Raw genomic sequence first — 24,385 nt, 5'->3', positions numbered from 1 at the left:
TTGTTTGAGATGAAGTCTCATTCTGCTACCCAGTCTCATTCTGCTACCCAGGCTAGAGTGCAGTGGCGTGATCTCGGCTCATTGCAACCTCTGCCTCCTGAGTTCAAGCAATTCTCCTGCCTCAGCCTCCCAAGTAGTTGGGATTACAGGCATGTACCACCATGCCCGGCTAATTTTTGTATTTTTAGTAGAGATGGGGTTTTACCATGCTGGCCAGGCTGGTCTCGAACTCCTGACCTCAGGTGATCCGCCCACCTTGGACTCCCAAAGTGCTGGTATTACAGGCGTGAGCCACCGTGCCTGGCCCCTAAGAATTAATACATATGTATGTGAAGAATAATGACACTGTGATAGGCAGAACAAAACTTACGATATAATCTTTACCATCAAAGAGCTTCTATATGCGACAATGAGTGCCAATAAGAGCTGTGAGGTCACAATACTATAAAGATACTTTAATTGTATTGAGGGTGTTCCAGAAAGTCTTCAAAGAGGAAGAAACAGATCAGGAGGAAGAAATAGGATCAATAAACTACATTTATTGATTACTTACTGGACACATCATATAGAAAAAAGATAGGGTGGGGGCAGGTAAGAACTTGAAGAAATTAAATATATACATTAAGTTTATCACTAATTCTAACTACTAGAGAAGTACAAAATTTGTACAAGTAATACTTTATAATGAAATGCTGATGCCTGTCAAAAGGGTAATAAGCTATACATATACTACAATAAACATTTTTAAAAATTGCGCTTAATATCATAGAATTTCCTTAAAATGGGTTGGTAAAATGGTAAAAATGTATATGCATCCATTCTTACACATGTACTTTCCATTAAAGATTGCTTAAATAGTACAAATTCCTATTGCTGAGAAATTCATGGTCAACAGCTATATATGAAGTTCCTCTAAGAAACATCATAGCATTTGCAGTAAGTCCATTTCTCCAGTGAAGCCCACCTTATTTTCAGTTTAGCTTACTACCAAGTTCTCATGAGAACTGTTTATATGTCTTTTGCTTGGTCATCTTCTTCAAGTTTTCTGATTTCATTTTTTAAACAATTTATAGTTTCACGACTTGCTTTTAATCTCTCCTTAAGCTCTGCAATCTCAAAGCTTGTTTTTTTCTTAGCAGCTTCTAATTTTTCTCTGGTTTTCACTTCAAGCTCTGCAACTAAAGAAAACAAATATTTTACTAAAGTATTTTTCTCACATGTTTAAGATATATGATAGGGTAATAAATATGGCATTTCCTGGCGACAATGTTTCCATGATGAAATATGGATAACTTAAGAATTACAACATTAAACATGGGTGTAGGTTGGGGTAGGGGAAGAATGTCTGAATTCCCAAGAGAGGATCTAAGATGTTTACTACAACTAAAAATGAAATTCTGATCACCAACTCACAGTTAAAATTTTAAGACATAATGTCCTTTTTTCCATACACATACTAATATTGAAATAAGGGGGCACACAAACCCAAGATATATCAGCTAATAAGAGGTGACTGGGTGCAGTGGCTTATGCCTGTAATCTTAGTACTTTGGGAGGCTAAGGCAGGTGGATCACTTGAGGCCAGGAGTTCAAAACCAATCTGGCCAACATGGCAAAATCTTGTCTTTACCAAAAATACAAAATTAGCAGGGCGTGGTGGTGCACACCTATAATCCCAGCTACTCTGGTGGCTGAGGCATGAGAATCACTTGAACTTGGGAGGCAGAGGTTGCAGTGAGCTAAGATGTTGCTAGTGCACTCCAGTCTGGGCGACAGAGTGAGAGTCTGTCTTAAAGGAGGTGGCCGGGGGGGAGGAGAGAAGTGCTAACTACACGTATTCTTAAATTTATATACAGGTGAAACTTTTTTTTTTTTTTTTGAGATGGAGTCTCGCTCTGTCGCCCAGGCTGGAGTGCAGTGGCACGATCTCGGCTCACTGCAACCTCTGCCTCCAAGGTTCAAGCAATTCTCCTGCCGCAGCCTCCCGAGTAGTTGGGACTACAGGTGCATGCTGCCACGCCCGGCTAATTTTTTGTATTTCAGTAGAGAAGGGGTTTTACCATGTTGCCCAGGCTGATTGCAAACTCCTGAGTTCAGGCAATCCACCCTCCTTGGCCTTCCAAAGTGCGGGGTTACAGGCATGAGCCACTGCACCCGGCCCAGGTGAGACTTTTATAAACAAAATCACACTATCAAAACAAGCAAATACCTTTTTTTTTTCAAATAGGTAGGAATAACTGCTAAAAGCTGAATCCCAGCTCTGCAACTTACGAGTTGTGACACTGTAAGCTACTTCACCTATGTTCCTCACTTATGAAACAGAAATGATAATGGCAAATACTTCATAATATTATTTGTTGAGAAAATTTTTGAGACAGGATCTTACTCTGTCACCCAGGCTGGAGTGCAGTGGTGTGATCTTGGCTCACTGCAAACTCTGACTCCTGGGTTCAAGTGATCCTCCCACCTCAGCCTCCCAAGCAGCTGGGATTACATGTGTGAGCCACCACACCCAACCTGTTAAGAAGACTTAATGAATTAATTTATGCAAAGTACCCAGAATACTGCCTGGTATAGAAAAAGCCCTATCAACTATTGTTATGAGAACAGAGAAACATTAAATGATATTTGAAACTATCCAGGACAAAGTACTAAAGAAACATTACTGCAAAACAGGACACATCTATTTAAATATGCCACTTGGATATGTAGCATGATGTTTTACAAAGAAAAATATCTTCTTGTGTCTAACATTTCCATCTTGTGGACATTTTTGGTAACTGCTGCAGCTCGCTATTAAAGTATACTTGTATTTTGGTGGGAAAAAACCCAACTATGGAATCAGAAAAGACCTGAGTTCAAATAAACCCTTGCTCCCTTATTAGCTGAATACTGACATTTCTAAGGCTCCATCAATCTCTTTGTCTATATGATACAGTTAAAACTAGGTATTTCTCAGAGGATTTACAAGGATTACATGAAGTAATTATATGTAAAGCATCTAACACATAAAAAACATGCAATAAATATTAATGAGTTCTCTCCTTATTTTGCTCATTGCTAGCGACTTGCTTTTAGTGACTGCCAAAACAATTCATATTTTACTTCGTAATTCTTTTCATTCTTTTAAAAATTGTATTTATACATAGGTAGTACATACAAGATTACAAATTAAAAGGTTAAAAACAGTAGATAGTGAAAAAATATGCCCTTCTACTACACTTGTTCCCCAGCCTGCCACGATCAATCAGTGCTTCTTCCCAGAGATAATCACTGTTGGGTTCTCTGATATCTTCCCAGAAATAATCACTGTTGGGTTCTCTGATATCTTCCCAGAAATAGTCTGCTGATATACAAAGCATATACCCAAGTGCAGTTTCTTCTTCTTCCCAACACAAGTGGTATCATTCTATACACACTGTTTTGCACCTTGCTGTTTCACTTAACATTATACGTGGAAGCTCATCCTATAACACAGAGCTGTCTTATTCTTTTTAATGACTACAGAGGACCTAATTGAATGGATATACAAAATTCATTTAGTCTGCCCCCTATTGATGTACATTCAGAGTATCTCCATTTTTTCTTTTACAAAAAATGCAATAATGTGTATGCTGTGAATAATCATTTTAGTATATTTGTAGGATAAATTCCTAGAAAAGAATATATATGTACTTGTAATTCTGGAAGAATGTTAAGCAACTCAAAAGGATCTACCAATTTATAATCCCATTAGCATTGTGTCTGTTTCCCTACTGCATCAACTTTTTGGTCTTACCTAACCTGAAAGGTTAAAAACAGTATTTCAGTGTAGTCTTAATTTGCATTCATCTTATTACTACTGGGGCTGACTCATCTTTTTTATTATGTTTGAGACATTTCTCCCTTTCTACAAATGATGTGTTTTCCCTTTGCTCATTTTCCTATTGGGTTATTGGCCTTTCTTATTGATTCATAAGAGCTATATACAGCTTTATACAGTAGTCCCCCCTCATCCATAGTTTCATTTTCCATGCTTACAGTTACCCACTGTCAACAGCGGTCTGAAAACAGGTGAGTACAGTAGAATAAGATTTTTGGGGGGGGTGGGGTGGGGGAAGAGCACACATTTACATAACTGTTATTAGAGTTCATTGTTATAATTCTATTTTATTATCATTGTTAATCTTTTATTGTGCCTAATTTATAAATTAAACTTTATCATAGGTATATATGTATAGGAAAAAACAGTATATAGGGCTTGGTACTATCTGCAGTTTCAGGCATCCACTGGGGTTCTTGGAACGTGTCCTCTCCAGATAAAGGGGGACTACAGTATGTTAAGAAACTAGTCATGTGTGACATGAGTACATTTTCTATGGCTTATCAGTCTTTAGAGTTTGTTCCCAGTGCTTTTTACTATGCAGAAATTTGTATTCCCCTGTACCCTCTCTCCCCACATCAATTTAAAAAACACACCGAATGATATGCGCTTTTTTAGATGCTGGGCTACAGAGGCAGGAAACAGGTAAGAAAAAAATGCACTAATGTCATGAGGTAATCATAGGGAACGACAAGAGTAGATTGGATTCAAATCAAGTAGAAAGGGTGAGTTTTATGAAGGGGGGCTGCTTGGTAGTAGTAACATCTAAACTAAATTTTAAACAATGAGAAAGGAGTTAGGTAAATGAAGTGGGCATACAGGCCCAGGAAGCAGCATAAAAACAAGGAGTCCTGTATAGCTATAAGTGGTAGTTTTAAAACTAGCCAGGGAGACCTGATTAACTCAATTGTCAGAAGGACGGCATTCACTGTAGATGTAACATAGATTCATGTTGTTTGATTCATGATACTTTTATTTTTGACAACTTGTAAGACTGCAAAGGGCACTAGATGTTTGGAAGAAGACATGAGTTAGTTCGCAATGAGATCCTGGGGGAAAACATTTTAAAACTTCTTTTAGCTTGTTCCAGTGTTCTGCTTCCTATGTGTTAAATGCTTACACAAAAAAAGAAAAGTTTCTGTTTTTAATTTCCCAATGAAGTCTCAATTTCGAGAAAACAAATCCAAAGAATTACTACTTTTACAAAGTCAGTTCAAATTACTGGTTAGGAGACAGACTATCAGGCTTTTTACAACTTATTAATTAAGCGGACAGATTTGGGGTTTAAAATGCAGGCTCTACTGGGTAATTTTGGGCAAGTTATCAAATCTTTATAGAGTCTTTACCTACAAAATGGTGCTAGTTATAGTATCGCCCTCCTAGGATTATTTAGAGTATTCAACAAGTTAAGAAAGGGAAAGTGCTTGACAGGTACATAGTAAACTCTCAGTAAGTGTTCACTATCATTTTTATTACTTCTTGAAGAAGTAACTAAAAAGCTAGATCATTAGTGCTTAAATAAACTTCCAATATACTCCATAATAAATATTCTCTATAAAAATACTATTAAATTTTTGGAGCCTAAGTTCTGAGGACTGCCGGGGATCAAGTTCTGATTCTACTACTAACTAGCTGTGTGACCCTGGGCAAGTTTCTTAACCTCCTTGTACCTTGGTTTCCTTTTCTAAATATTACCTAATAAAGTTGTTATAGAATTAAGTGAGTTTATATATACACAGACTCAGAAGAGTACAAATAGTAAGCACTAAGTCTGATATTTTATTATTACTAAATATTGACTATCATATGCCCTCAAATTGTTAAAACTATACATACATTTTTTAGACCTTTGATTAACATTCCCAGATAGCTTTCCTAAAAAGCTAAATTTATACTCACAAAACAATTCATGAGAATGCAAAGTTTACCATATTCTTAATCGGTACAACTATTAAAAATTCCTGGCTGGCACGGTGATTCGTGCCTGTAATGTCAGTACTTTGGGAGGCTGAGGTGGGAGAACCCTGCCTCTACAAAAAAAAAAAAAAAAATTGCCAGATGTGGTGACACATAACTGTAGTCCTAGCTACTGCTTGGGGAGCCAAGGCAGGACGATCATGTGAGCCCACGAGTTTGAGGCTGCAGTGAGCTATGATCACGCCACTGCAACCCAGCCTGAGTGACAGAGTGAGACCCTGTCTCTAGGGGGAAAAAAATCCTTTTGCTAATTTGATAGGACAAATGTAGTCATTCATTACTGTTTGGTTTGCATTCTTAAAGTTATTAGCAGGGCCAAATATTTTATCATTTTATTTACTGGTGATCTCTTATTCTGTCTGTCTGTCCATATCTTCCGCCCATTTATCTACTGAGGTTTAACATGTTTTTCCATTTATCAATTTTAGCATTAAAAAAATTAATTCTTTGCCATATTTTCTGCAAACTTTTCTTCTTTGCCTTTTTGAAATGTAGAAATTAAATATATCTAATAAAGTCTATCCTTCTTTTAATGTGATTTTTCCTAACACCTTAAATTTAGAAAGTCCTCCCTAGCCAGGATAGCCAGTAATCTAATTTTTCGAAAAACAGGCTGACTGATTTTCAAAAAACATTTAAATATCTTTAACGAAACTGGAATTTGTTTTGGTAAGTACCATAAAGTGATGATCAAAATTAAGTTTTCCTCCCAAAAGCTTACCAATTATGCCAACACCATTTATGGAATTAGACTTTTCTCCCTTATTGATTTGGTGCTGTTAAGAAAATGAACTAAAGATCATACAGAAAATGTTATTTATTGATAAAAACCTCCCAAGGTTATACAGCTCCATACATAAGATTTAACACATTGAAACAGATTTACAGCCTTTTCACAAAATACATTATTTATACCTACTTGTTATACATAAATAAATAATAGTTTTGTCAAAAACAGAAAAATGTGAGCACTTGAATTTTGAAAGAGAATTTTCCACCATGAATGGGCACATTTCATGGTACGAGAGAAAGAAGAGAGTGATCAATAATGAAGCACACTAGTGCTTTTTACCTTTTCAAAGTGATCATATACTTAACTGTTTTTATGTTCATAACATTTTTTGCAGATATAGAAATTAAAGCATACAAATTTTCAATGACTACCCAAGTTGCAAAATTATAAATAGTACCCAGATCTTTCAAGTCCTAACCAAGTGTTTTATGAAAATATAAACAAAACACTGCTATAACCACTAATTGTTAAACAGCAATTCCCTCCCCACTTCATTACCATCCCTCCACCTCTTCTTTTATTGGATCACTCCCTTTCAGCCTACAAATATACTGGTTTATTTCCCCCTGAAAACAATACCCTCTTGACCCCATATCTTGCTTTGGCTACTGCTTCAAAGACTTCTGCTCCCCTTTACAGCCAGGCTTCAAGACAGAGTTGTCTATAGTGTCTGTCTCCAATTTATCTCATCTGATATTCTCTTATCCACTTCAATTGATCTTCTGACCTTACTATTCTCCTTACACTGCTCCTGTTAAGATCATCAAGGAGCTCCATCTTACTCTATCCAATTACTGGGCCCTCATCTTAATTGACCTACCAGCAGTATTAGACACTCTCTAGTTCTTGATATACTTTTCTCATTCGGCTTTGAGGACATTACATGCACCTAGTTTTTCTCCCTCCATATTCGCTGTTTGTTCTTCATTCCCTTTGCTGGTTATCTCCTCAATTTTTAAATTTTGGAGTGCCCATGTCTCTCAGTCTTTGGACCTCTTTTCTATCTTTACTTACTCCTTTGATGATACCATTTGGTCTCATAATTTACAATTCTATTAACTTTCAAATTTATGTCTCCAGCCTAGACCTCTCCTCTCTTTGAATGCCAGTGTGCAACATCCTTCTCAACATCTCAACTTACATGTCTTACAGGCATCCCACACCCATCATGTCCTAACTTGCACTTTTTTTTTTTGAGACAGAATCTTGCTGTATTGCTCAGTCTGGCATGCAGTGGCATGATAACAGCTCATTAAAGCCTTGCCCTCCTGGGCTCAAGTAATCCTCCCACCTCAGCCTCCTGAGTAGCTGGTGCTACAGGAATGTGCCACCACACTCAGAAGATTTTTAAAAAATTTTTTGTAGAGATGGGGTTTCGCTACATTGCTCAGGCTAGTCTTGAAGTCCTGGGCTCAGGCAATCCTCTCACGCTGGCCCCCATAAAGTGCTGCGATTATAGGCATGAGCCATCACACCTGGCCAGTCAAAGCTGTACTCTGAATCGCAAAACCATCTGTGTAAAAAGCAATGACTTTTTTGGAGTTCCTCAGGCCCAAAACCATGTAAGTCATCCTTTGCTTGTCTTTCTCCAATACCTCATTATTCAAAGGATCAGCAAATCCTACTGTACCTATTTTCAAAACAGGTCCAAAATCTAATGTCTTCTCCTATTGCTATCACTCTGGTCCAAGCCACCATTCTACCAAATCTGAATTATTGGGACAGCCTCCACACTACGACTTCTCCTTCTTTTACATCTGCTTTGCAGAACCAGGGTGACGTAAGTTTGGGGAGGAAGTGGAGCAAGATGGTGGAACAGAAGCCTCTACCAATTGTCCTCCCAACAGGAATACCAAATTTGACACATATCTACACAAAAGAGCACCTTGATAAGAAGGAAAAATCAGGTGAACGATCACAGTACCTGGTTTTATCTTCATATCACTGAAAGAGGTCCCGAAGAGGATAGGAAAGACAGTACTGAATTTCCAATACCACCCCTCCCTCACCCCCAGCAGCGGCTGCACAGTGCAAAGAGAGAATCTGTGCACTTAAGAGAGGGAGAGCACAGTGATTGGGGGACTTTGCATTAGAACACAGTGCTCCCAACACTGGGCAGAACTCAGCCAGCGCCCACAGAAAGAGTATTTACACGCCCTATCCAGAGAACTGCCCATCCCTGTGGTCAAAACTTGAGTTCTGGCAAGCCTCAAGCCTCACCCCCTTTGATAAAGTGCTCTGGGGTCCTAAATAAACTTGAAAGGCCATCTAGGCCACAAGGACTGCAACTCTTAGGCAAGGCGAGTGCTGTGCTTGACACCAGTAGACTTGGGGGATACCTGGCTTAGTGAGACACCAGCTGGGGCAGCTAAGGGTGCTTGCACCACTCCTCCCCCAGCCCCAGGCAACACAGCTCATGGCTCTGAAAGAGATCCTCTCCCTTCCACTTGAGGAAAGTGAAAAGATGACTTTGTCTTGCAACTTGGATAGCAGCTCAGCCATAGTAGGATAGGGCATTGGGCAGAGTTGTGAGGCCCCAGGCCTTAGCTCCCAGACATTTCCAGACACACCCTGGGCCAGAAGAGAACCCAGTGCCTTGAAGAGAAGGAACCAGTCCTGGTTCCCAAAGCAATCTACAGATTCAATGCAATCCCTATCAAAATACAAATGACATTCTCCACAGAAATAGAAAAAAAAAAACCCTAAAATTTATGTGGAACCACAAAAGATCCAGAATAGCCAAAGTTATCCTCAGCAAAAAGAATAAAACTGGAGGAATCACCCAACTTCAAATTACATTACAGAACTACAGTAACCACAATAGCATGGTACTTGCAGAAAAAGAGACACATAAGCCAACGGAACAGACTAGAGAACCCAGAAACAAATCCACACACCTACAGGGAACTCATTTTTGACAAAGGTGCCAAGAACATACACTTGGGGGAAAAAATGGTCTCTTCAATAAATGGTGCCAGGAAATCTGGATATCCATATGCAGAAGAATAAAACTAGACTCCTATCTCTTGCCATATACAAAAATCAAATTAAAATGGATTAAAGACTAAGATTTCAAACTATTAAACTACTAAAGAAAACACTGGGGAAACTCTCTAGGACATTGGACTGGGCGAAGATTTCTTGTGTAATACCCTATAAACACAGGCAACCAAGGCAAAAATGGATTAACGGGATCACATCAAGTTAAAAAACTTCTGTACCACAAAGGAAACAATCAACAAAGTGAAGAGACAACACACAGAATGGGAGAAAATATCTGCAAACTACCCATCTGTCAAAGAATTAATAATCAGAATATATAAAGAGCTCAAACAACTCCTTAAGAATCTGATTTTAAAATGGGAAAAAGATCTGAATAGACATTTATCAAAAGATGACATACAAATGGCAAACAGGTATATGAAAAGGTGCTCAACATCACTGATCATCAGAAAAATGCAAATTAAAACTACAATGAGATGTCATCTCATGCCTGTTAAAATGGCTTTTATCAAAAAGATAGGCAATAACAAATAGCAAGGATGCAGAGAAAAGGGAATCCTTATACACTGTTGGTAGGAATGTAAATTAGTAAAACCAATATGGTCAACAGTTTGGAGGTTCCTTAAAAAACTAAAAATAGAGCTATATGATCCAGCAATCCCACTGCTAGGTATATATCCAAAAGAAAATAAGTCAGTATATCAAAAAGATATCTGCACTTCCATGTTTATGTTTATCGCAGCACTATTCAAAAGAGCCAAGATTTGAAAGCAACCCAAGTGTCCATCAACAGATGAATGGATAAAGAAAATATGGTACATATACACAATAGAGTACTACTCAGCTATAAAAAAGGAATGAAATCCTGTCATTCCAAACAACATGGATAGAACTGAAAGTCATTATGTTAAGTGAAGTAAGCCAGAGACAGAAAGATAAACATCATATATTCTCATTTATTTGTGGGAGCTAAAAATTAAAACAACTAGGCTGGGCACAGTGGCTCATGCCTGTAATCCCAGCACTCTGGGAGGCTGAGGTGGGTGGATTACCTGAGGTCAGGAGTTCGAGACCAGCTTGGCCAACATAGTGAAACCCTGTCTCTATTAAAAATACAAAAAAAAAAAATTACCCAGGTGTGATGGTATACGCCTGTAATCCCAGCTACTCAGGAGGCTGAGGCAGAAGAATCACTTGAGCCTGGGAGACAGAGGTTGCAGTGAGCCGAGATCGTGCCACTGCACTCCAGCCAGGCCAACAGAGCGAGGCTCTGTCTCAAAAAACAAACAAAAACTGAACTCATGAGATAGAGAAAACAGAGTAGAATGACAGTTACCAGAGGCTGGGAAGCATAGTGGGTAGGTGGGTGAAGGATGGCTACTGGTACAAAAAATATAAAGAATGAATAAGATTAAGTATTTGATAGCACAACAGGATGACTATAGTCAATAATAATGTAATTGTACATTTAAAAGTAACTAAAAGAGTATATTTGGATTATTTGTAACAAAAAGGGTAAATGCTTGAGGTGATGGATATCTCATTTCCTGGATATAATCTTTAGACATTGTATGCCCGTATCAAAATATCCCATGTACCCAGCAAATATATACACCTACTATATACCCACAAAATTAAACATTTTAAAGAAGTTAAATCTGATGTCATTCCTTTGCTCAAAACTCAAAAATGACTTCACATCTCAGTTTAATAATCTGAAGTCCTCATAGTTACCCACAAGTCCCTACATGACCTAGTCCCCTGTTAACCTCTCTGATCTCATCTCCCACTCCTTGTCCTCTTGTTCACTCTACTCTAGTCACACTGGACTTCTTGCTGTTTTTCAGCCATTCACTTACCTGAGGGCCTTCGTCCTCACTGCTCCCTCTACATATAACATCTTTCCCTTAGATCACTCCTTTACTCCTTTAGGTCTCCAAATGCTCAGAAAGCATTTCCTGACTGATATTTTGGTATTAGTATCTAAAACTCCAACCACCTCCTCCCACCAAAGATGCTCCCTGCCCCACTTTGTCTCCGTAGCACCTAATCACTACCTTATACTTCCTTGTTCTGTTTATTTAATACCTGTTTTCCTCCCACTAGAATGTAGGGCCCATGAGGATAGGGCTTTTTGTCTGATTCGGACACTGCTCTAACCTCAGCACCTAGCACCTAGAACAATGCTTGGCATGTAACTGGTACTCACTATATATTGTAATGAATGAATGATCAAAGAAATGACTGAACAGTGACATAAATGTTAACACAGGGATGGCAAATAGATTTCATATTAAATGCTAATTGCAAATGACTGAGAATAGACGCACGGATTAATGTGTACAGGATTCTGAGACCATATCAGCTTAGAGAGAAAATACAACATGACCAATTATCAATGTGGCATTCAGGTAGTCAATACTTGAGCATTAATCTAAAACTATGTAAAATGACATCGGCAAAAATACAAGATAAACTAGCTCACAGTACATAAAAGTATAATTACGCTCTGCAAGGTCTGTCACACGGATTTTGTTAGCAAAGATTAGTCAACAGAAAATGATAGGCTAAGCAAGACTAATGAAAAACTATACTTAAATGTAATTAGGGAATAAAACAGACAAACAGTACTTCAGAGAATGTGAGAGGCTGTCTTTCACCCTTCTTGAAAGTAGTCCTACTTAGGAACAATTTAAAACATCCTTCTTACATGTTCTACTGTAATACAGACTGTTTTTTAACACCTAAAAAACTTACCTATATCATTTTTTTTTAAGTTTAAAAAGCACTAATCATACAACCCTTTCACCATTACAGAATACATTATTTTTCAGAATTAGGAATGCATGGCACTTACATTCTGTTTCATGCTTATAGGCTCCTAATGTTAGCTGACGAGATGTTGTCAATAATTGTTGCATCATTGCTGTTGGGTCTTGAAATATCTAATGGGATAGAATGAACAAAAACCCAATAACTTCAAAGTTCTCCAACTTCAAATGCTTTTGAAACTATCATTATAGCCGGGCACGGTGGCGGGCGCCTGTGGTCCCAGCTACTCAGGAGGCTGAGGCAGGAGAATGGCGTGGGCCCAGGAGGCGGAGCTTGCAGTGAGCCGAGATCGCGCCACTGCACTCCAGCCTGGGCGACAGAGCAAGACTCCGTCTCAAAAAAAAAAAAAAAAAACAAACAACCAAAAACTGTCATTATAAAATATTCTTACCATTTCATCATAGAACTCTGAAACCACTGTCTTTTTCCCCAGCATTGCATTGGTATCTGATTGAAACAGCTTTAGCAAATGATACAGGGTTACCTGTGAAATAAAAACACATGTCACATCTGTGCAATGGTTTTTATCATCACAAGACACTGGCATTTTTCAAACTGAATTAGAGACTGAAGTAAGTATATACATGTCAAATTCATGATCTTGTTTCAACTGTAACTGATTGCAGCAAATCACCCAAATTTTCTGTACCTTTATTTTCCTAGTAGATATATTCATATCTACCTAACATGAATATTCTTTAGAGGCTAATGAAGAATCTGTTCAAGAATCTCTAGAGAGGAAACTATAAAAATAACACAAGATAAAGCTATAGAAATTAAACTGAGAAATCACTAAAAGATGAATTATTTTACTTACACAAGTAGGTTGTGACAACTGCTTTTGAAGATTAGAGTTTACAAATTTACTGTGGGGAATAAAAGATTTGATACTTTTAAAAGGAATGAAAAAGTTCAGTGAGGGCAAGATAATTTCTTTGGGGATCTATAAGATTATTACATAAATGACATAATAAATAAATAAAAAGTTGGTCAGTAATAATTCACTTTGGGAAGAGCAACATGTCTTCAAATACTTTAAAACAAGTATAGTAAGACATCAAGGGAAAAGCTTTGCAGCACAATGTGTGATTATTTTAGCAAAATAAAATCTAGTTGGGAAAACATCAGAGTTCATGTTGAAGTTCTGAAAACCAGAGACCTCAAATAATTTTCCAAAAAGTTAGTTAACATAATTGTAAGAGAATGCTATTCTCCAAAAAAGTCACGAAATAGGGAGCAAGGAACGGTAAACTGAAAAAGTCAGAAAATATAAAATTCCTTGCAACTGAATTTAAACAAGCACGATCAACTCCCCATAAAGACAATTTAGCTCAATTAATAGAGTGTCAGATTTCCCTGGACATGGCTCAGCAAACGGAAATATCCCACTAAAAGGACATCTTCCAGGCTCTAGATGATGCACTAATAATGTAGAAAGGGGAGGAGGGAAATGCACAGAATTCTACTAAAATAACAGTAAAGACAGACAATCTGCAAAATAAGAGAGCATGAATTACATATCAAATTATTTAAAGCAAATAATTTAACAAATTTCTCGAACAGACAGAAAGCAGATGAGTCTACCAAGAAGGATAATAAACAATAACAGAGAAAAACCACAACTTGAAAACTTAAGAAAACTGCCTCAGAGGTGGGAGCCAGAGCTCCCAGAAGCCCTACAGTGCTCCAAGCTCAGAGTTGGCAAGTATCAAAGTTAAGAACGCTATGGGGTAGCTGGGCCTCTTGACCTTGCCTTCTCTTTCCACTCATAGGCAAGAAAGCATATTTACCTTTAGTGCCTAGAATTGTTCTCCCCAACAATGAAGTATGAAGAAAAAATAAGGACATTTCAGATGGGCAATGGCTCTGAAAGTTTATTTCTCAGGCATCCTTTCTGAAAAAAATTCCTTCAGCAAAATGTAAAAAGGAAACTTGGAAAGAGAGAGAAAAAAGATCATCTGTAATCATTACGCACTGAAAGATACTATCTGAAGTTGAGAAATCCAACATTAGGGATTCAAATATATGAAATGCATGGGAGTGAGTAATTTCTAGACGAATTGAAAACAGGTAACTGTTAAAAAGTAGTTTTCTTGGAAAAGAGGTCAAAGATGGGATAAAGAAGACGTTATGGGCTGAATTGTGACCTCCCTGCAAAAGGTATATTTTGTTTTGAGATGGGGTCTTACCATGTTGCCCAGGCTGGTCTTGAATTCCTGAGCTCAAATGATCCTCCTGCCTCAGCCTCCCAAGTAACTGGGACTACAAATGCAGGCAAAAGATATGAAGCCCTAATTCTCAGTACCTGTGGATGTGACATTATTTGGAAATAGGGTCTTTGTAGGTGTAATTACGATGAAGTCATTAGGGTGGACCATAATCCAATATGACTGGTGTCCTTCTAAGAGAAGAAGACACAGAGACCAGGGAGAAAGATAAGGCCATGTGACAATGGAGGAAGATATTAGAGATATGTTGCCAAAAGCCAAGGAACATCTGGGGCTGGAAGAGGCAAGGAAAGATGCTCCCCTAAAGGCTTTGGAAAAAACATGGCCAACACCTTGATTTCGGACTTGTAGCCTCCAGATCTGTGGGAATCAACTTCTGTTGTTTTAATCCCACAGTTTGTGGTACCAGAAAACTAATACAGAAGACTCACATTTATTTCAAAAATCTTCTCTTAAAATCATGTGCACATCTGACTTTTATAATTAAAAAATTCTTACAATTACATCATAAAACTGTCCTTCCCTAAATTTATTATTCAGACTTCCAGAGGCATTCATGCAGATATAGGCAATAAAAACATTTCAAGACAGATGTCTCTAATTTTGAGTGCTGTTTGAAAATTCTTAGAACAATGAAACTGCCTATACTTGCCTAGAAATCCCTATTTCTAGGAATGAAAACTCAATTTGGCATTTTGCTTTTAGAAACAACCATTCTTTTTATAGTAGCTTGATCTGTATAATAGGTTACTGGGTAACAGAAGTAAATCACAAGTTACCTTCCAACCAAGTTGTCTTTCTTACACATTTTAAATAAACCTTCATTTGACATTTTCTGTAAGAGCCAACTATTGAAAAAGTACAATAGTTAAATAATACTTAAAAAAAACTACAATGTTTTTTAGAGAATAAAACTGAGGCCTATGTAGATCTATATGGGAATCTATTCAATAGATTAATCACCACAGCAGTGCAATAGGTTACATTGTTTTACCTTTCTAAGAGTGACTTCAGGAGCTGTCTCATAATGAGGTTACAGGATATAATGATTTCTTTCACAGATTTATTTTCCAACTGGGGATAAGGGGTAACAGATGAGGAGACAGGGAGGTAAGGCAGCATACTCTCAAAATAAAAATGAAAACAGAGCAATCTTACAAAGTTAAAAAGAGTTTCTACTCTAGTAACATCACGGGCTGCTTCTCTCTCCCTCTCAACATCTGCTAAATTCTACGCTCTCTTTTCCCTAATAAACAAGGGCAAGGCGAGAGGACTGCTTGAGTCCACGAGTTTGAGATCAGCCTGGGCAACATAGCGAGCCCCCATCTCTACAGAAAATAACAAATTAGCACAGCGTGGTGGCATGCATCTGTGGTCCCATCTACTGGGGAGGCTGAGGCAGAAGGATTGTGAGGCCAGAAAGTGGAGGCTGCAGTGAGTTATGTTTATGCCACTGTACTCCAGCCTGGGCAGCAGAGTGTAACTCTGTCTCAAAAGAAAAAAAAAAAATTCTTGCCAAACAAAATATAACAAGTGTGTTTTCCTGAAGGCCAACACGGACGGTAGGAGATCTAAAAACTTCATCACATGAAAACACAAAAAATGTTTAAATGAGTTATGGATGCTTACTCATGAGAAAAGGAAACTAATGTGGGAATAGTAATCAGTAAAAGGTTCAGGGAAGTGTAACGAAGTACAGCTTTCTTAAAACTAAAACTACCCCAACCTTGAATAGAATGTTTTACTTAGTGACATAAGTTAATTCTCCACATTGGACATATGCAAGCCCAAACTAGATTTTCATTTGAGAGATTGCCTAAATAAATTCCTACGTAGGAAGAGTAGAGTAAGTCTACGTCAATGGGTCCCAAATCTCACTGTGCATCAAAATCACCTGGGGTGCTGGCCTCATTCCAAACCTACTGAATCAGACTCTCCAAAAGGTGACGTCTAGGAGTTTGAATTTTTAAAAAGCACTTCACAATAATAAATAAATAAATACAGAAGCACCTCAGGTGTTTCTGATGCAGCCAGTTAGGAACCGGTTTGCCGAAATACTGGTCCAGGTGATATTCCGCTCCTTTAAAAATACATACACAGTTTAAAAAATATAATCTGATAATTAAAATGTAAATGTCTGGTGCTAAAAGAATGATATGATTCTAACAAGATAAAATGGTGATGAATGTGAAAGCCTTGAAACTGGAGTTAAAACCCAGTCACATATGTGGAATGTGAGAGCCATTACTGAGTTTTGACCCTACAGGCTTAAGAAAAAAAAAAAGGCCTAGTAGTTTTACTCAAAAGAAAAAATCCTAGAAAAAGGTATGAATGCAAATATCTGGGTTCAAAAACTAGCTCTACCATAATTAACTGAGTGTTTTTGAGCAGTGACTTGACCTCTGGCCTTGGTATCCTGATCTCTAAAATGAGGATATCACAACCTAATATCCTTGCTGAAGGATCAATGCAAAAGCCTGAAGGGATTTTTTTTTTTTTTTTACATTATCAAGTAACAATCTGATAAGAAGAGATCAAAAGATGAAAAAGCCAGTGGCTATAAAAATAAAGACTCATAAATAAGATATAAAATGAAGTACTAGTACTGATGACAGTTTAAAAAAGCAAAACACTGTTTCTTAGGGTTTAACTACCAAAAACTATAAAAACCATTTTACATAGCATGTGGGCTCAACTTGTTTATTACTAATAACCAAATGATAATAATAGTTTTAAGTATTTTTGCTGCAGTAATCATCTGATTTCCATGGTTTCTTTCCAATATATGTTCATATTATATGTTTTATTTCCATACTTGAAAAAAAGGATTTTGAAAGGCACTACATTTAAAAATGAAAAACTTAACTCATGGCAAGATACATTGTGCCATAAATTTACATAAAACACATCTGAATGAACCCTATTCATTAAGTATATTGCATTTTCATATTTACAAAGAAATCTATTTTATATTTACAAAGATTAATGCTACTCACAGGTCTTTCATTAGGGTCAATGAAAAATATTTTGATGATTATTTCGAATTCACCCCATCCTGTTTCAGTAATTTCATATGGAGGTTTAGTAACAACTAAAGACAGAAAAAAATAGTAAATTATCGGTTTAGTTTTCTAGCCATTTTTAACTTTGGATATTGTGAATCAAAAGACTATATTGTACCTCTTAAAGGATTGCCATAGCTTTCATGTAATTTAAACTGGATTTTCTTCACATATGCTGACATATCCTAAAATATAAGGAATTAATTAGTTTTATGATCTACAAATGAAAACTTGGAAAAAAATACACTGAGCATATATACTTAATTTTATAAAAAACATACTTCCCTTCAAATTTTATGGAATCTAATTTTCTAAAAAATATGAATTATACCTGGGAAGCTATTTTGCTTTTTTTAAAAAACAAAAACAAAGGAAGGCTGTGTTGAATTCTTTCATAATTTGTAATATATAAAAATACATGTCCCAAATTCACTTTTTTTGGCAAATCTTGTTTTCATAAACCTCTATAGATAATATTCTAAATCAATTTTGATTTTTTTCATTAAAACAACAGTACATATTTGGTACTATTACAGAAATATAAGGCAAATCTATAGTTAATTTCAAAGAACAAAATTATATCACAAAGGCCAGGCACGGTGGCTCACGCCTGTAATCCCAGCACTCTGGGAGGCCAACGCAGGTGGATCACCTGAGGTCAGGAGTTCGAGATCAGCCTGGCCAACATGGTGAAACTCCATCTCTACTAAAAATACAAAAAATTAGCCAAGCATGGTGGTGGGCGCCTGTAATCCCAGCTACTCAGGAGACTGAGGCAGGAGAATCACCTGAACCCAGGAGGCGGAGGTTGCAGTAAGCCGAGGTCACGACATTGCATTCCAGCCTGGGCAACAAGAGAGAAACTCCATCTCAAACAAACAAAAAAACAAAAAATTATATTACATAAAGCTAAGGACAACTAATTTAAAGCAATCTAAGACTGTTGAGTACAAAAACTCCTCATTTTCTTAACTTTATTTTAAAGTATAGAAGTATATTCATTAGTTATGGCAAATAAAGGGGCTTCTGTTGGCGAAGGTGGCTTTTAAAACATATAATTCATTATAGAAGAATAAAAAATGGAAAGCAGTAAGTCACATTCAATAGTAATGTTTATTAACCTTTTAATTTACTTTTAGGGATTTTTAAATTACTTATATCTACATTCATATCTAACTTTATTATTTAAAAAACAAACTGGAATCTTACCATAATGATACCTTTTTTTTCTGTAGAGATGGAGTCTTACTATGTTCCCAGTCTGGTCTCAAACTCTTGGGCTCAAGTGATCCTCCCGCTTGGGCCTCCCAAAGTGCTGAGATTACAGGAATGAGACATTTTGCCTAGCCAGTGGTTTTTAGTTATATTTACAGAGTCTCATAAGAATCACTACAATTAGCCGGGCGCGGTGGCTCAAGCCTGTAATCCCAGCACTTTGGGAGGCCGAGACGGGCGGATCACGAAGTCAGGAGATCGAGACCATCCTGGCTAACAAGGTGAAACCCCGTCTCTACTAAAAAATACAAAAAATTAGCCGGACTTGGTGGCGGCGCCTGTGGTCCCAGCTACTCGGGAGGCTGAGGCAGGAGAATGGCGGGAACCCGGGAGGCGGAGCTTGCAGTGAGCTGAGATCCAGCCACTGCAGTCCAGCCTGGGCGACAGAGCGAGACTCCGTCTCAAAAAAAAAAAAAAAAAAAAAAAAAGAATCACTACAATTTTAGAACATTTTTATCACACAAAAGAAAGCCATATCCATTAGCACTTACCTCAATACTCCTTCTGCCCCACCCACTAGCAACCACTTATCTATTTTCTTTGTCTATGGATTTGCCCCTTCTGGACATTTCATATAAATAAAAGCATATAATATGTGGCCTTTTTAATATCTGGCTTCTTTTACTTAGCATAATGCTTTCAAGTTTCATCCATGTAGCAGCATCTTTACTTTATCAGTACTTTACTTTTTATTGCCTGATAATATTCAATTGTATGGATATACCACATTTTATTTATCCATTCATCAGTTGATAGATGAATTGTTTCCACTTTTTGGCTATTATGAATTACACTGGTATCAATACTCATATGCAAGTTTTTGGGTGGACTTTGAAGGATTTTAAATGGAGGAATAATTTACTCACTCAATAAATATCAGTTAAATACCTACTATATACTGGCTATGTTCCAGGCATTAAAGACTCCACAGTGAAACAAAATTACTAGCAATCGGATGACACAGTAGAGCTGTCTTTCACATATTTTGATGGTCTTATTACCACATTATCACTTTAAGGATTAGCTGCTTATTCCTGAAACTCCTGATTAAATACTATGTTAACTTGAGACATGATGTTAGGAAGATGTACTATATTTATAGCATAATAATTCTTATCTGAATTTTAATTAGGAAACATTTTTGGAAAATTGAATTCTAGTATCATATGAAGATGACGGTTCTCTATTTTTTCAAAAACTTTTTGACAACATTCCTACAATGGACCAATTTTATAATCAGAAAGTTACTATAAAAAATTACAGATTGTCTTTAAGCAAAACAAATTACAGACAACTTTAAGCAAAACGGTTACAGAAAAAACGAGTGCCTACCTCATTTCTATATGGTTTTACATATACTGTCCACTGATGAGTGTGCCCATCTTCTTCTCTTTTCTTTCCAAAATACCGAGCAACATTACCATAAACTATTGGTTTAACGATAGTAACACCCTAAAAGAAAAATAATTTAAAAATAAATGAACATTGTACCATTAGCTAAATAAGCAGAATAAGAGCTCTGAAAACTTATTTTAAAGAATGGCAGTCTAACAATCTATAGTTTGCTTATAAAATGGATTTCTCTCAAATCAATTTCAGACACTTATCCTCATTTCATATTAACACAAAAATCACCAGAATAATTACAATGCTCCCTCTTTGAAAATCCTTTTATTTAAATTATCACGTAAAGCGTTTTGAGAGTTTTGTTTAAAGAAATGCAAAAGGCCTTTTACTTAAACACCTGAAAGCTAGGCATTGAAATAAAAATTGCCAATTCTGACTGGCATGACCTGTGGTAACGTCCTTATCACCCGTGGTAACGTCCTTATCACCCAATCTGTGGCAGTGTTTCCCAAAGCATAGTGTAAATATTAAGAGTAATTTGTGAGAGGTAGAATAAAGGTCATTTTTCACTTTTTTACTTATGTGTTTAATCAGTATTAAAAATAATAATAACGGTAACTAGAAATTAAAACCTACAATTTCACCAAGGCGGGTGTTTCACCTGAGGTCAGGGGGTTCAAGACCAGCCTGGCCCACATGGTGAAACCCCGTCTCTACTAAAAATACAAAAATTAGCTGGGTGTGGTGGTGTGCACCTGTAATCCCAGCTACTTGGGAAGCTGAAGCAGGAGAATTGCTTGAACCTGGGAGGCGGAGGTTGCAGTGAGCCGAGATTATACCATTGCACTCCAGCCTGGGCGACACAGTGAGACTCTGTCTTCAAAAACAAAAAAAACACCACCCTACAATTTCAAAAACATTAACGTTTAGAAAAAGGCGTTTAAAAAATAAATTGATTTAAATGTAAATGTTACAATAAATATTACAGATGAATTCAGACATGGCAAAAATGGCCAAGTGTCACTTGGATGACTGAAGCTTGTTAAATAACGGCTGATGACATGTTTGCTACATTTGTCCTTAGTTTAACATATATATTTCTTATATCTGATAAGTGCAAAGGCAGTGAGTATTGACAGATTATGACGGAAAGATAAAAAATTTCAATTTAAGTGAAAATATTGAATGTTGCACATGAATCTGAAACCAACGGCTCAGTTACAGAAATGTATCTGAAGGACAAAGAGCAAGATTTTCCACATGTGAAAAGTGCTGAGTGAGGGTAACCGACAACAATAAGAAATGAAGAAAAGCGGCCAGGCACGGTGGCTCACGCCTGTAATCCCAGCACTTTGGGAGGCCAAGGCAGGTGGATCACCTGAGGTCAGGAGTTGGAGACCAGCCTGACCAACACTGTGAAACCCCCGTCTCTACTAAAAATACAAAATTAGCTGGGCATGGTGGCGCATGCCTGTAATCCCAGCTATTCAGGAGGCTGAGGCAGGGGAATCGCTTGTAGCCATGAGGTGGAGGTTGCGGTGAGCCGAGATCACGCCATTGCACTCCAGCCTGGGCAACAAGAGCAACACTGCCTCAAAAAAAAAAAAAAAAAAAAAGACACATATAGGTATTTTTAAAACCTACTAATTATTATTATTATTTTTTGAAGAAATGAGTCTTGAGCTTGTCACCCAGGTTAGAGGTAGTGGGCGTTGAGTCTGGCCATTTTCCGAATTCTCCGCCTCTGTGTTCACAGCACGCCTGCCTCAGTTTCCGAAAGTTGATTACAGGGCGACGCCCGGCTAATTTTTGTAGTTTTAGTAGAGACGGGGTTTCACCATGTTGACCAGCCTGGTCTCGAACTCCTTACCTCAGGTGATCCACCCACCTCGGCCTCCGAAAGTGCTGGGATTACAGGCGTGAGCCACCGCGCCCGGCCATGGTTGATTCTTTTTAAAGAAAAATTTCCTTTCCTCTACAAATAAAAATCAGATGGGGTACAAATAGTTGTTTTATCAGGAGCCAGTGGGCCCTGCCTTAAAAATCAACGTGCAGGGCCGGACGCGGTGGCTCACACGTGTAATCTCACCACTTTGGAAGGCCGAGGTGGGTGGATCACATGAGGTCAGAAGTTCAAGACCAGGCTGTCAACATGGTGAAACCCTGTCTTTACTAAATACACAAAAATTAGCCGGGCGTGGTGGCAGGCACCTGTGATCCCAGCTACTTGGGGGGCTGAGGCAGGAGAATCGCTTGAACCCGAGAGGCGGAGGTTGCAGTGAGCCGAGATCACGCCATTGCGCTCCAGCCTGGGCAACAAGAGCGACTTCGTCTCAAAAAAAAAAAAAAAATTAACGTGCCAGGGGATGTGTGAGGGAAATGACACAATGTCAAACATTACGCTAGGCTCTATGATAATTTCACTAAAAACAAAAGAAGTTGACATTTACTGAATGTTCCCCATGTGCCAGGCAGTGTTATGCCCCTGCTTTGGGGCTTTCTGAACACCATGAACTCCGGCAAACTTTCTTAGCCTTCGTATGCCTCGGTGCCTCAGTTACCGCACTTGGAAATACTGCGGGTGAGCGCTCAGCGACTGTTGGCTAGTTATTGTTATCCTCACACCAGGGGGGTGGCGTCACCGCTTTACCAATAACCTAGATTGGCAGCGAATGTGCACCAAGCTGAGCTTTCCCAGCCCTCGGACTCGCACGTTTCCTCGGCAGCCACGTCCAGGTTTCCCCAAGCCACCACTGATTTGTTTGGTTTTGGCGGGGATGGGAGTTGGCAGTGACGCGAGGAAGCTGGGGCCCAATGAACGCCGTTTTTTCACTCAATGGCTCTGACTCGCTCTCCGTCTTGAAACCACGGTTCAAACCCTAGGAGAGAAGGCGCGAAAGGAAACCCAGTGCGACCTCCCCGTGCCGCTCAGGGAGGAGCCGGGGCGGGAGAGCCACCCCGGAAGAGGGGCGGTCCGGGCACTGACCTTTACTCTCCCGCCGGAGTCAGGCCCAAATTCGGCCATTCTCTTGAACATATTGTCCCACGGAAGAAGCCGCCGCCGCCAGGGAAAGAGACCGGGGTTGGCGGGGTCGCCGCTCCCCTCAGAGGCCGCGCTCCTCTCGCGCGGGCCCAGGCGGAGGGTTTCTGGCCGAGGGAGGGCGAGTTACTAAGGCTTGTAACTCTGACTAACCGTCAACTCCTCAGGCCGACAGCGCTCCCGAAGGCCATTCAGCCCCGCGCAGGTGGAGAGCGCAGCGGAAGGAGGGGCGACGGCGGCACCGTGCGCAGGCGCAACGGGCTCGCGTGTGCGCACGCAGTGTACACTGCGCACGCGCCTGGCAGCTGCAGTCACATCGCAAAACCAGTCCAGGAGTTCCAAACCAAAAAAAATGAAAGGAAGGAAATAATAAATGAGTTCAGAAAGTTGTCCAGATGTTAAGAATATGAGTTTCCACATTGAAAGATCCTACCAAGCACCCAGCACAAATATTAAAGCATCCATGTCAAAGCATATCGTTGTGAATTTTCGGAACATCGAAAATAAAGAGACCCCACACCCTTCCAGGTTATAAAGACTGTGGAATCAGAGTGGCTTCAGATTGCTCAGGTAGATTCTAGGAAGCCATACGGTACTGTCTTCAAAACTCTGAGGGAAAATTACTTACGATTTAGTCTTCAATACTCATCCAACTACCAATCTAGTGTGTGAATAGAGTTTCAGACGTGCTAAATCACTACACATAAAAAATAGTACCTATCTTACTTTTCTCAGTAAGATCTTGTAGATCTTCCAGGAAGATCTTGTAGATCTGATCCACCAAAATGAGGGAATAAGCCAAGAAGGAGGAAATTATGAAATACAGGAAATACAATAAATAATAAACACAGAAAATAATAAGATCCCAAGATGATACTGAAAGAGCCCCGGGGACGACAGCTGTGTACAGGCATAGACGGCAACGCATCCAGATTAGATTCGGTCAGAAATCTTTGGGAGACACTG

At 38.5% G+C, this 24,385-nt stretch overlaps 1 protein-coding gene across 7 annotated transcripts; it reads right to left on the bottom strand.

Annotated features, from left to right (window-relative positions):
- Positions 1–434: 434 nt before the first annotated feature.
- YEATS4 (YEATS domain containing 4) lies at positions 435–23,928 on the bottom strand. Of its 7 annotated transcripts, none has more exons than XR_002515694.2 (9): positions 23,573–23,928; positions 20,365–20,484; positions 17,876–17,942; positions 17,692–17,786; positions 16,706–16,775; positions 14,258–15,769; positions 13,285–13,333; positions 12,859–12,951; positions 12,556–12,580 (listed from the first exon to the last, which is right to left on the bottom strand). XR_002515694.2 is itself a non-coding variant. In XM_021922587.1 (7 exons), the coding sequence occupies exons 1-7, from the start codon at positions 23,837–23,839 to the stop codon at positions 1,009–1,011; spliced, it is 900 nt and encodes a 299-aa protein (XP_021778279.1). In that variant the 5' UTR covers positions 23,840–23,854; the 3' UTR covers positions 435–1,008. The 7 variants fall into 7 exon arrangements, 3 of the variants coding, with proteins under 3 accessions (XP_021778279.1, XP_003906809.1, XP_021778280.1); XR_002515696.2 differs by having other exon boundaries at positions 15,690–15,769; XR_004176110.1 differs by lacking the exons at positions 14,258–15,769; positions 16,706–16,775 and adding an exon at positions 435–1,178 and having other exon boundaries at positions 12,493–12,580; positions 23,573–23,923.
- Positions 23,929–24,385: the final 457 nt, after the last annotated feature.

The sequence above is a fragment of the Papio anubis genome, chromosome 9 (assembly GCF_008728515.1).
Source record: "Papio anubis isolate 15944 chromosome 9, Panubis1.0, whole genome shotgun sequence".
NCBI classification, from domain to species: Eukaryota; Metazoa; Chordata; class Mammalia; order Primates; family Cercopithecidae; genus Papio; species Papio anubis.
Note: the sequence above shows the minus strand (reverse complement) of the source record. Positions and strands in the feature narration are given on the sequence as shown.